At 37.1% G+C, this 13,939-nt stretch overlaps 1 protein-coding gene across 1 annotated transcript in view; it reads left to right on the top strand.

Moving 5' to 3' along the window:
• The window catches only part of LOC133265130 (dipeptidyl peptidase 4-like), a 42,657-nt gene that overhangs the window by 21,109 nt on the left and 7,609 nt on the right, over window positions 1-13,939 (top strand). The window contains exons 14-24 of the mRNA XM_061445789.1: window positions 2,305-2,409; window positions 2,512-2,579; window positions 2,774-2,824; window positions 3,364-3,488; window positions 4,446-4,493; window positions 4,972-5,070; window positions 7,077-7,146; window positions 8,621-8,815; window positions 9,740-9,794; window positions 11,825-11,924; window positions 13,597-13,661. Of these exons, the coding sequence (XP_061301773.1) occupies window positions 2,305-2,409; window positions 2,512-2,579; window positions 2,774-2,824; window positions 3,364-3,488; window positions 4,446-4,493; window positions 4,972-5,070; window positions 7,077-7,146; window positions 8,621-8,815; window positions 9,740-9,794; window positions 11,825-11,924; window positions 13,597-13,661 (981 nt within the window). The remainder of the gene's footprint in view (window positions 1-2,304; window positions 2,410-2,511; window positions 2,580-2,773; window positions 2,825-3,363; window positions 3,489-4,445; window positions 4,494-4,971; window positions 5,071-7,076; window positions 7,147-8,620; window positions 8,816-9,739; window positions 9,795-11,824; window positions 11,925-13,596; window positions 13,662-13,939) is intronic.

Here is a 13,939-nt window from a genome sequence, read left to right as displayed (position 1 = left end):
GTCTTCCCGCCACCTCTAGAATGATCTAGGGGATAAAATGTATAGAGAAGTTTATCCTATAACCTTTGAATTCTATTGGAGGAAGTGCATAGAAGACAAAAGTAATTTTTAGCATTTCAGGTTGCAACAAACCATTCTGCATTGTCTTTGGGGCTTTTTATTTATTTATTGTCCCCCCCACCTGAAATACCCATTGAATAGAATGGGGGATGATGCAAATAACTGGACAGATTAAAATCTTCACCAACTTCTGCTAAACCAATTGCTACTGTCTGGATGATGCTTTCAAAGCTGCCTCACAGTCCTTTTGTACATGGTAGAGAGTAGGCACCTAATGAACTACACAGAAGATCTGGGGGAAGTGAAGCAGAGATGCAAAAGTTCAGACTTGGAGGGAGAAATGAGTTTCAGAGTTTTTGATGAGAACACAGAGTACACTTTCCACTCCCGCATTTTCCACACACTGATTATGCTTTAGTCACTAATTCACTTTTGAAGTCAAAAATGAAAGTTTAAAGAAATGCAAAGAGGGAGGCAACAGCAGGGATGAAATCATCCGCAGTATGAAGATGAGAGATCAACCCACCTGCTGTCAAATTTGATATGGAAAGGAAGGCCTTAACGCTGACACATTTTGCTTCTCTGCAGCAAAGGCTTCACAATTAGACAATGTGATGATCAAGCTGCAGACTTTGTAAACAGTTGTGCAAAATGAGAGGGCAAAATGCAAGTCTGTGCCATTAAACTAGGTTGTTGGTTTTTTGTTTCTTTTAAAGAGACAACCCACATCTTAGGAGCTGTTGGAAGAAAAAATAATATCACTATATGATTCTTGGATTTCATAAGGGAGTGGAAAGTAGGATTAAAGAGGGGGTAGGAAAGGTATTTTTTTTTATTGTTACCTACGGATGATAAAATGACATTTGATAAGGGAGATTATATATATATATATATATATATATATATATATATGGGTGTGTGTACGTATATGCACACATACATATGCATACAATTCATATAAGTGTATATGCAAACTTAAGTAAATAGGTGTGTAAAATATAGATATGTAGTTCTCTCTTTGTGTATATATATATATATATAGTGGGTTTTTTTTTCTTTTACGCCCTCTTTCTTTTATTTTTTTTTCCCCTTTCCAAAGTAGAGATGAATTTATGCTTAATCTAAGAATGCTCAGAACAGCCTGTGTTACTGCATAAGGCTTCCAGGTCATGAGTTAAGTTAAAGCTTGCCAGTTGAGTTGAAGGAAAGTCACACTTTGAAAAAGCAAGACTGTGATAAGGGAGAAGCTAGCAAAATATTTGCCAAGTTATTTTTTGCAAAAAATATTACTAGGGATGAAGGAGAGATGATCTGGATCACTTGGGTTAGGAAGACACAAGTTGTCATTGCTTACATTGAGTGACCAGAGGCAAGTCCCTTCATCTTTCTATTTCAACCTCCATTTAAAAAATGGGTATACTGTCTCAGAGGTAATTGCATTGTGTCAGTTGCCTAATTAACATTTAGCTGGTTTGGGCATTTATCACAAAAGTAACTTGTATTTCATTCGACTCAGTTTCATTCCTCTTGTTTTTCTCTTTACCATATGGAGCACATCCAAATGACAGTCAGTAGAAAGAATCCATTCATTTCTGTCACTCCCAATTGATAAGTGGATAGTCCTTTCATGAAAATATCATTCCAGTTTGGGTTCTCTGGCATTCTGTAATCAGTTGGGTTTTTTTTCTACTTAGTAGCAAAATTTCCTCTTGGAAAGCAGCTTGAGCCCTTTAAATAAGGGGGATATTTTTCATTTTCAGGCTAAAAAAAAAAAGAAGAAAAAATTTCAAAGAATTTGTTCACAAGCACATTTTAAAATGGGAAATTTAAGGAAAATATATTTGCAGCATTGACATTGCTATAGGTTACAGCTGCATGTTGTCATTGGGCAGAATAAAACAGTGACTTTATAGATGCACATATCGTGTCCTAAAATGGAAGGAAACTAGGAACAATTGTAGGATTTCAAATTCAAGGAAGGTAGGAGGGGACTTCGATCATTACCAGGACTAATACTCAGGAAATTCTGCTATTGAAGGGAGCAAGAAAATATTTCAAGTGTTTATTTTTAGGGTAGCGGCTACGGGTTCTACCTGTGAAGTAGGCAAAAAAAAAAAAAAATCCCAGTATATTCAGTGATATGTTGTTTTAAGTATTGAAACTCCTGTTTAGCAAAATCAAAACTAAATTTATCATTTTGGAGTTTTGTTGTTTGCTTTAATAGGCATCTCTCTTTTGTTCAAGTTTCAGCCATCTGTCCCTCACTTTGCACCCAACAACATTACCTACTACAGAGTCTTCAGCAATACAGTAGGTTACAAGCACATCCATTACATAAATGGCTCACAGGTAGGTAATAAGGTGTAGGACAGCCGCTGCTGACCTGTGTTTCTCCTGGTGATTGAGGAGCTTCACTTTCTACTTTCTGCCTTGCCTTCCCCACCTCTGCAGGCTCCAGTGCCTATTACTGCAGGAAAATGGGAAGTAATCAGCATAGCAGCTGTAACCAGTAACTTTTTGTAAGTATTGTAATTAAGCTATTGATTCTTATCAGGAGGGCTTGTAACAAGGGTCTAAGCAAGCAGGGAGGGAGAACAGGCAGAAGATGTCATTTAACTCATTGAAAATCTGATCTAAACTTGTAAGATAAATCTTTAAATATTGTAATGTACTGTAAATATTTTATCAAAACCAGTATGTTTTGCTTTTATAGGTACTACATTAGTAATGAAAACGGAATGCCAGGAGGAAGAAATCTTTATAAGTAAGACTTTTTTTCTGCAGTACGAATAAAATATTTGTTAATGAAAAAGAAACTTTAAGAAAAAGCATTGTGAAATGAAAGATTAGGATGTTCACAATCTAATACAGGATCCTTTATAGGATATTAAATGGAAATTAGTGTAGGAGTATAAACTGGAAAAATAACTACAATATTTTTCTATAAATTTAGTTAATATAAGGACAATTGTGAAAAGAATTAGCAACAAATCCCTAAAGAAAACCTCTTACGCTTTTTTTGCTATGACTATAATTCCAGTATTAATTGAACTTAAAAAATTAAAGTCTGTTTTTTCTAATTTTTAAATCGGTAATAACTTTACTCCTGAATTTTAACACACACACACACACAGTATCACAGTATGCTAGAGATTGGAAGGGACCTCAAAAGATCATCTAGTCCAATCCCCCTGCCAGAGCAGGAACACGTAGATAATGTATTTCAAAATCATACCTTAGTTTAGCATATCTTACAAAAAAAAACCAACTTCATCTCTGAAATGAAGCTTGTCTATTTTGCAGAGTGCTCTTGGAAAACAGTCCAAACTCTACTAAATGTGTTAGCTGTGATCTGAATCAAGAAAGGTGCCAGTATTATTCTGTGTCCTTCAGCAGAGATGCACAGTACTATCAACTAAATTGTCATGGTGAGTATATCTCCAATTAACTGACATAAACATGATTCACTGATTAGTTGGGTGGGGAAGTTCACTTCATCAGGATCTTCATATGCACGGTGGAACAATGATATGTGTTGGTATCATTGGATAAATTCATTGGCAGCAGAAAAACTTACTCCTTCCTAGGTTCAAAAGCACCTTGTCAAAAATTACAGGGATAGATCTGTCAAATCTTATCAGTGGTCCTGAAATAGGTGCAAAAGACTCCTGTTCTCTGTGTAGCTCCTCAAGAGCTGCATGGGGAGCTTGTGTCTGTAGAAGGAATTCCCTGTAGAAGGCTCGGGGAACAAGGCAAGCAACAGGCTGGGTAAAGAGAAGTGCTTTATGCATGGCAGTAAAATTGAGATAGATGGTCCTGTTCATAAAAATCTAGTGAACATAGTCATAAGTTAACGCAATGGGACTGTAGTCTGTCTCTGACCTTTAAGTGCTTGTACTAGATACTACAGGGGAAAAATTAATCAAAGGATGGGAAAAATAAAATCTTCTTTGAAATTTCCCTTAAATTGAATTGTATGTTGTTTTTTAAGATGCCAAGGCCTTCCTTGACCTATGGGCTAGAAGGACAGCCAGCCAGCAGGGAGGGAATTGTTCTGCCAAGTTGTAACAATTGGTTGGTTGAAGAAGGCTGCTGTGGTCTCCGTGACAAGGCTTACTGATTTCCAAACTGTGGTCCACAACCAATGGGTAGACTTTGTTCAAGAGTGGAAGTTTAATTCTTCACAACCCTGTGGTTCGCCTGCAAGACACTTTGCATATTTTACAGGATCCTGTGACTTGAGTTTGGGCCCAACTAAAAATCCAGCTTGTGCAGACTGGAGGGGAACGAAATCTGAGCTTTTATGATTCACCCACTTCCAGTTACTTTGAGGGCTGTATTTTGAGACATCATGCAAACATGAAGGTTTCGTGCTCTGTTAACAGGTCCCGGCCTGCCTATATCTACTCTGCACAGAAGTAGTAATGATCAAGGTATGGGATTGTCTTAAAATATAATTTGCATTGACTCAGAAAATTGCACTGTAAATTGCTTAGTATAGTAATTAAAATGTCAGTTATAAAGGGTAAATTTAATTTCAGATGATTAGTATAGTTAACCAGAAGAATAGATTACATAGCTTGGCATACATTTAGTCATAGTTTATTTAATAATATTTTACATTGTGCTAGAAAACAGTGAGTAATGTATGACTTATTTACTGGATAATTGTTCAGTTTTTCTGAAATTGCACTTAGATGAAAAACAGGGAAACCAGCTTTCTGGTTACTAAATTACTGAAGGAAAACTATATTGTAAACATTGAATCTGAGAGGAAAAACAAAAACTGCAGTAAGCTAAAACTGCAGTGTAGGCTGCCATCATCTCAAATTGAATTTTTAAAGTTGTTCACAACTAAAGAGCTATGCATTTGAAAATAATGTTTAATCTTTTATGAACTCTGTTGTTTAGTCCTCAGATACTTGGAAAACAACACTGAACTGGAAAGTTTGTTGGAAGATATTCAGATGCCTTCAAAAAAATTTGGCTCCATTCTTATAGGTGGATACAGTAAGTTCAAAACCATATGCCTTTCTTTCTCCCTTTCACCAAGTGCTTCAAGGTCTCCTGATGAAAACAATTACAGAAGAGGTGGGTGTAGTGGGGATTACTGCGGTTATTCAGAACTTAAAGGCGAGATAAATTTAGGACTTTTTTCTTCTTTTTCTTTTTCTTTTTTTTTTTTTGACATCTCCAAACAGTCTGGGTTGTTTGTTTTATTTTTCCAGAAATCCCAAAATATTCTTAACTAAAATATACTTTTGTCCTCCTGTGATACCTTGACGTACCTTAACTGAAAAACAGAAGTCCCTAGCACCACATTCAGTAAATTACAGGAGTAGGGGTGGGGCACAAAGCTCATAAGCATCGTTGAATTTAAATTAAATTATAAATTCAGTTAAATCTTACTTTACAGGTACAAGTCCCTTTGGTTTGTGTTAGCAGGCTGGCAAGTGGAGAAGTTCAGTTAGTAACAAAAAATGTATGCAGAAACTAAATGGAAAAGCTGACAAAATCCTTTAGGCTACATTTCCACTAGATGACCTTTGACATTGTGTAGGGGAGTATTTGGATTGAACAGTCATGTTCCTAAAAGCGCGTTCATGCTGTAAGACTACATAAACCTTTGAATACAGACTATAATGAAATGGTAAAAAACGCAACTGAGGTGCCCCTCAGAATTTGCATATCTGGGTACAGCAGCTTTCTTGGTATACTTCTAGGCTGAGAAGCCAGCCGTGATAGACAGGCAGTGGGAGGCCTGGTACCTGCCTAATCTGTTCTTGCTGCAGCCTTTACTACTAGCTTTTATCTTTGTGACAAACTTCCTCTTGATAAAAAGAATGAATATTAATAGAATTATATTTTATGAACCGTACTTAGTTCTGTCAGTCATTGTTAACTGCTCTTTTTGATGCCTCCCTCCTTCCATTGTTACCTATCTATATAATAACTTTCTTTATCTTTGTGTTTTCTGTCTTTCTGTCACATTTTTTACTAGGGCTAAAGATGAACTCTTCCAGGCAAGATGGAGGTTTAAAGATGTTCTTCATGCTATCAGTTGTATATTCTTTCTTTTTTCTTATTCCTATTTGTTCTTACTAATTCATCAGGGTAAAAGCTTTTGGGTAAGGGGAATCTCTTTTTTGGTGTCACAAATAGAAGTAAACCCATTTACGTAGTCCTACTTCAGGTTCTGCTCACTAATCCATGTATGTAATCAAAGAAGAAATCTGCTCCTGTGACTATAGAGTATGCAAAAGTAAAACTAGTATTTTCATGTATTCAGTTTAGGTTGTTAATTTTTGTGTGGTTTAATGTCTTACAGAAATTTGTCCAGATATGAATATGCAAGACTTGCACGCTGGCTATTACTGCAGTGCAGTCCATTGCCATTGCTTCCTTTGCAGCACCAGTTCTTTTAGAATTCATGCATGAACAGCCAAGCCAATCATTTTGCAAAACTTACATGGTTTGCATTTAAAATATTCAGCTAACTCTCAGCCAGCTTGGGCGGAAAGAGTAACACGGATGGAACTGGAATCAATGTTTCTTGAGAAATAATAGCTATTTGGATATGTTTCTGGGATGCTTTACAAACTGTCATGCAAATCCTATCTGGCAGGTTCAAAATATTTAAAATTTCTTCTTTGTGTTGGGAGAGGAATTTGAGTAGAGAAACATTTCTGAGCTAGTGTCAGATATACTAGTGTGGAGGCCTACGAAGTTTTACATGTAAGCTTATAATGTAGAATAATGTTACGGGGCAGCATGGTGAGTCCCCTACATTACTGTAGAAACTCCAGTCCCAGACTTTCTGATAGCATAGCTATAAAACATTTTTTTAAATAATTATAAGCCTTAGATTCCTAGGAACATTTACCTGTAGATATTAGGAGAGTTCAGATGAAATTACTCTTAAGGGAGTGACTCAGATGTGCTCTTGTATGAATTGCACTGCATGCCAAATTATTTTGCTGGAGAACTGACCTAAGTCAAACTTCTTTCCCTTTCAGACCTGTGGTATCAAATGATATTGCCTCCCCATTTCGATTCATCAAAGAAGTACCCTCTGCTCCTTGATGTGTAAGTCTTCAAGTTACATGGCAATGTTGTGTTAATAATCACTTTCATCTACTTCAAATGCTCTTAATAAGATCAGGAGACACAAAACTGGCATGTTTTCTAATTACTTCTTGAAGTAGTTTTAAGAGGGAATGAAAAAAATGAAGTGTATCACAATTTGTGATAGATTCCTGTACCCTAAGATGATGTAATGCTTAAGAAGCGCCTATTTTGCTGGTGGCAGAGGCGCAGATGCATTCTGTGTCTGAATAAAAAGCCAGGATGTTAGTATTACCTCCTTCTCTGCTCTTACAGTTCCTTAGATAAAACACTAAATGAAATTATGTTCCAGAATGAAACCCTGGATAATCTGTGTATCCGAAAGCTGAAGCAGTGAGTGTGACATTGCATTTTCTCTGATATTTGACTGCCAGCTGTTGTTGGCAAATGGCATGCTGTGGTCAGGATTGCATTTGTTGGGTTTTTTCATAAATTCAAGACCATTAGCATGTGCTGTTTGGTCCATTCCTCCTTAGCACTTCTGTTCATGACGGTATGTTTCCTTCTAACTGGAGATTACTGAAATTTAGCTGTGCATTAAAATAGTAATGTTAATATTTTCCTTTTTCTACGAAAGGCTGAATCCACAAAAACACTCCTGTTAATTGTTAGATACATCTTTATGTAATGTGATTTGGTAGCACTGTAATACTTTTGATATGCCTGTTGAACTTCTTAATGAGGAGTCAGTGCTCTTTGCTTCTTAGGAATTACTTTGTTTTTCTTTTTTTATTGACTTACCTGGGCCTTTGTCAGGATCGCCTCAGCTTCATGGTGATCAGATATGAATCAGAAATCACTTCAGAAGTGTCAGGATGCATAGTGTGTAAAAAACAAAGCTTGATACAGAGAATTACCAGTTTTTTCTTTGCTTTTAATACTGAGAAAAATGCTTTGTTTTCTTTCTTTTCCTCAGCCTGCATAGGAAAGTTTAGATTGTAGGGAACACTGATAAGGCACTAAAAATGCAGAAAAAGGTCTCTTTCATTTTCCCAGATGAAGGCTATTTCTTGATTTCAGACTTTAACCAAATAAATGATGGGTAACTGGAACAGAAATAGTTGAAGAGTATTGCTTTGAAGCTCAGGTGACTAGATATGCCAACACAAAAAAAACAATTTGATTTGCATTTCTGACAACCTGCTTAAAATCAAAATAATAAAAGTTTCTTATTGGAGCAAAAAGCGGTAACACAAAATCCAGTCTGTTTTCTTGATTAACAGTTGACGTTTTAAAAAAGCGTATTGCTTTTAGTGTGTAGACAAAGCAGCAGTTTGGAGTCGGTGAGTGATGCTTTTCTTGTTTGCTCAGTTTAATTTGTCAGATAATAATCGTCATTACTGGCTGAAAATTGTCAGCAATAATTGTATTTCAAAGGCTTGATACGAGAATATGTGGAGAATTAATGCCTGAATTCTGTGGCATTTTTTCCCAGGTATGCAGGACCCTGTAGTCAGAAAGTGGATTATGTCTTCCGGATCAGCTGGGCTACTTACCTTGCAAGCACCGAGCAGATCATTGTGGCCAGCTTTGATGGCAGAGGAAGTGGATACCAAGGGGATGAAATTATGCACGCAGTAAACCGAAGGCTGGGAACATATGAAGTGGAAGATCAGATAGCAGCAGCGAGGTGAGCTACAGTGAAATGGTCAACATCTGCTCCTTCTTTTCTGTGCTTATTGGGCCGGGGGGGGGCAAAGGTGAAGGTTTTGAACGGTCATCTTGGAATCACTGTCAAAAGCATAACTAAACCCTGCATTAATTCTTTATGCTGAAGTGTGTCATTTGTAGGCAAATCATTGTTTTACACTCAAAAAAGAAGGAAGACTTAATGCTGTAATACAAATTTATTATGTCTCTGATTTTATAGAGAAGATACCTGTCACATCAGTAAAAGAGCATGCTACCAAGGAACTTGGAGCTGGAAGTATTACTCCAAGCTTTTTAAAGATTTCTGTTGTGAAGCATTTATTTGTATGAGCTACTCACCCTTTGTATCATAGTTCATGTTCATCACTTGGTTTATGCTTGTAGAACCTCACTAACTGAATGATGTCAGCATGAAAATCTCAGTATCACAAAGAAGTATTCTTACAGGGTTTGCTTTTGGGGATTATAAAATGTTAAGGAGTCTATAAACAAATAGCATTTCAGAATCTTATTTTATTTTAAACCCTGGCTAGATCTACAGGTGTTGGCCTGTCCCTTACAGCTGCAATTTGGGTGTTGCTCCTCTTTTTAAAAAAATAGTGACAAAAAAAAAGGCAAGGCAGGTGGTGCAACTTAACCTAATACAATACAAATGTCAATGAGTGTAGTTTGAGGGCTTCTACATAGTGTCCAGGGGTTTATATTCACAAGCACAGATGTTTTCCTGACTTTTTTAAAGATACACGTGCCTGAATTATTTTATGTTTTCCTATGCAGTCACTCTGAAGTAGAAAATTACTATTTCTACAATAGGAAGAGGCAGACATGATGGAAAACAGGCATGTCTGTATAATGGCAGATACTTGCAATTTGTTAAGTATTTAATTATTCTGTTTGGTTTTAGAAAATTTTCTGAAATGAGCTTTGTTGATAAGGACAGAATAGCTATTTGGGGTTGGGTAAGTACTCCAATAAGTTTGGTACTTTTTTTTTTACTTAATGGTAACAGCTGTTTGTGGTGGTGTGTGTGTGAGGGTGCTGGAGCACTTAAGTGTGAGGCATCTCTGGGGTCATGGCACAGGACAGTACATGAACTGATGAAGTGCAATGCCTGTATACATTGTCCCTTTGCAAGCGTTAAGGAGGTTTTGAAACAGAAATTAGGATTACTAGAGGGATTAAAAACAAAGGGATACTGCCAAATTCCTGTGTACAAGATGAACCAATATTTTTTAAAAATGACCCAAGTATATATTCATCAGTGTCACTCTGGATTAGTTGAATTATTCTAATTCCTTTTTTTTAAGAAGGTGTAAATTTACATGTGAAGCAGCTGCATGCCATGGTTGTCTTTTTAATAGCAGCCTGAAAATACCAAAATCTGCTATGTTGTTGTGCTTGGCTATATTTTATTTCAGCACTATATTCAAGTAGAGACCAGGTTTCTCTGACTTAATGCGTCTTTAAAACTTGACACAGTAGAGGGGGAGTGTTTAACAGAGTGTACACACCCCTCAGCTGCAAGGCGAAGTGCATATCCAGTGTTAGTGACATCTCTTTGATTCAAACTCTGAACATTTCTGTCCCAGGTAGCTGTTTCAGTGTTTTTTTCTGGTCATGGGGAGTATTCTTGCATGTTCTGTTTAAGCATAGTATGCTTAAGTAAATGCAGATCTTGCATTAAATTGCTAGCTGGAATTTGGTCACTGCTGGTGACAAGCACCAGTGAGTAAATTGCTTGACGGCAGGATGATGATGATACCTTTACTAGCTTTTCTTGTTTGGGTCAACATGTCTGTGCTGCATGAAGTCAAGTGTACTAGTATTAACCTTAGTGGGAGGGAAAAATCTTTCTGCAGAAATGGAGACTAAATGCATTACTATCTTATTCCTTATGAACCCTGGGATAAATAGTGGAATCCTCTTTGGAGCCATGTTGGATTTATGCATCTTGGATGCTGAACCTGTTAGCAAACAGATTTTCTTTATCTCTTGAGTTTTCAGATTCTCAGGCTGTCATTAGGTACATTAATTTTGTTTGCCGTAATCTCAATAATATCTTAGCAATAATATCTTTACTGTGGCTAGGTTAGGTAACGTATGTATATGTGGTTTTAATTACTATGAAGGTGAACTACTTTGCTTATCTCATTGGGAGGACTTCAGTGTGAAATTGGGGCGAACATTTAAGGGCTTTGAACAGTTCCGTTTGCCTGTCATCTGGTTTCAAGACAGGAGTGAGATCCAAAAATTGCTCTTCTTTTTGATGTGGGTGGGCACATTTTCCTAAATAACCCCTTCAGACTATAGTAAGGGCAGTCATTTGGGTGGTCAGTGACATTGTTTAGATATCTTGCTGTCTGGATGCTCAAGTGTGTGTCAGATATTTACTCATCTGTGTATCAAGCTAGCCTATGAGTGATTTTTTTCTGTGCATAGCAAGGAGTGTGTTGGTGCACAGTTCCTCCCACAGACTCTGCAGAAGATCCTTCACTCCCCAGTCACAGTCTTGCTCTCAACGCTTTGGAGGAGAGTTAGCAAGTGAGCTGCCGTAGGCCTGCTCTGAGGGAGTTGTAAATCTTCAGTTGCCTTAGTGCAACTACTCATTGGGCATGTTGTGGGCCTGAGCTCTGCTTCCACCCACTCCCCCAGCACAGAAAGGGACACAGCAGTTCAGCAGTGTCTTGTTTCCTGTTTTTCGCTGCTACCTACGGTGCTACCAAACACTGTCATCCTTAGCTGAGTCACAGTTCAGCAGCGTTTGCACCCTTTTTCCCCAGCAAGTTCTCATTCATCAGCGCCACAGCTGCCATGCACTGTTTGATGCCTTTTTCCCCAACTGAGCAGGTTGGGTGAGATCTGACCCAAATTCAGAATGGAGTTCATTAATATGAAAAACACTGAGCCTATAAATGTCTGATGAACTGTTTAGCAGATGGGCCCCATCCTTTTCTTTCCTACTAAAATAACAGCAATGTTTTCTTCTCAGTCTTATGGGGGATATGTGACCTCCATGGTGCTTGGCTCTGGAAGCGGCGTGTTCAAGTGTGGAATAGCGGTTGCCCCTGTGTCAAGTTGGCAGTATTATGGTATGTGATGGCTTCCTTGTTACAAGGATTCCCATATGTCTTGCAGTGCACATGCTGCAAAGTGTTGATTCATAGCACAGAACTTTGATTAGCTAGTAGATGCCATGTAAATGCCACTTGATCTGTTTTTATGAACTCATGGGTACTGCATTTTGAAATTAAACCACCAATTCCCTAAATCTTATTTTCCATTTTAAAGGTCAGATCCACAGTCCCAGGTAACGTCTTTAACCTCTAATGAAGCAAAACTTATTGTAATTTTGTAGGATTACTGTAATGTGTCTGTGTTTGCTTTCTGAAGCTGCCACATGTTCTGAGCCCAGTATTGTCGGTCAGAAATCCATGGCTATTAGACTTACCTTCTTCAAAATGCTACTTCACTTAGAAGAATGAACTGTGAGGCTTTATATCAAACTTGCATTCTAACTTACTCACTCAAAGTAACAGAATAGGATTTGAATTGTCTTTAGGTTTGTTCCTTTTAGAGTATAAAATTTAGATTTTTATAAAATTAATCTTATGAATAGCTTGATTTGAGGAAAACCTGAACAAGTGGGCAAGTCTGTATGTGCTTCAAGCTTACAGTCTATAAGGCTGTAGTTGCATGAGGCTATGAATACAGTTATAGGGACTCTCCTCCCAGATTAAAAGAATTATATACAGTTAAAAATATAATACCCGCTGGTACAATATGATCACATTTTTACATCTTTTCTGGTTTTGATTTGTCCAAAAATGTTCAAAAAAAAGCTTTTCCTGGCAAACCTCTGCTAAACGAGGCATAATTTATCACTCTGCAGCTAGCACAGAGTCTGTGTAATAGCATATGATATGCTCTGGCTAATTCCACAGATCAAATCGTACTGCCAGGTATTAGCAGTAGTCCATTGAGGCTCTAAGGAAGATTTCATAATGTTTTGGTGTTGGATGTGAATATTACAGCATGGCAGGAATTTTGTGGTGGGTTGGTTTTGGTTTTTTGGGTTTTTTTTATTTAACAAAGATCAGGATCTATAAATTCCACTTTTAGTTGATCAGATAAAGGAAAGGGTTATGGAGGCAAGCATATTCGGCATCAAAAAAAAAACAGCCAGTGCAACAACACTGACACTGATGAGAAGTTAAATGGACATTAGACTATGACAACAGAGCATTGATTTGTATGGCTAAAAATAAAGCAGCAAATCTGCAAAAAAGGGAAATAGACCATGCTGAAGAATCTGGAAAATCAGAGATGCATACTATTTACTGTATATAACATAGAGCTAAGGTGATTCCTAATCTACTGCTACATTTTCATTTTACAGATTTTTAGTAGAAAAATTTAGATAAAATGTGTGTTTTGTCCAATGCTAGTCATTTACTGCAAGATTTTCAGTAATTTTGTTAGGGTTACTGAAAGAATAACAATAAGGTAACACTGACACAAAGTACTTTATTAATATTCAGCATTCAGGTGTCCATGGCAACAAGAAGATTAAATATTCTGAATAATGATGGTTACCTACAAGCCTCATTGTGGAAAACCTGTTTTTATCTTTTTTTCTTCCGTTTTTTTGTATGCATTCTTACTTCTTGTATCAGTGGGTAGACTGGTAGACAGACTGACTGAAAATCAAATCGCAGATTCTGGTTTTGATTTGGTTTTTTGTTTTGTTTTTTTTTATTACAGATTCAATATACACGGAGCGATACATGGGTCTTCCTATAGCAAGTGATAACCTGAACAACTATAATGTAAGAAATACATTACTTTGTTTCTATGAAGTGGTGTTTATATTCTAAACCACTCTGGTTTTCTTTATAGAGTCTAGTTCCTTCCCTGTGGGAAGAAGTAAGTTTTTCTTCTTCCAGCTCTGTTGCATTGTGCTTTTAGAGGCTGTAGTCTCATGTGTTTGGATTTGCATGTGGTAGTTACTCCTTGCTGTATGGTGTGGGTTTTCTGTTGTTTGTTTGGTGTGTTAGGTTTTGGTTTCTTTTACATTCAGCTCCATTTGGCTACTTTGCAGACTGTA

This window comes from Pezoporus flaviventris, unplaced genomic scaffold (assembly GCF_033815535.1).
Source record: "Pezoporus flaviventris isolate CSIRO_AGI_PZ_B2104156 unplaced genomic scaffold, CSIRO_AGI_Pfla_v1 ptg000001l, whole genome shotgun sequence".
NCBI lineage: Eukaryota > Metazoa > Chordata > Aves > Psittaciformes > Psittacidae > Pezoporus > Pezoporus flaviventris.
The sequence above is the reverse complement of the archived record's forward strand: the minus strand, read 5'-3'. Positions and strand labels throughout refer to the sequence as shown.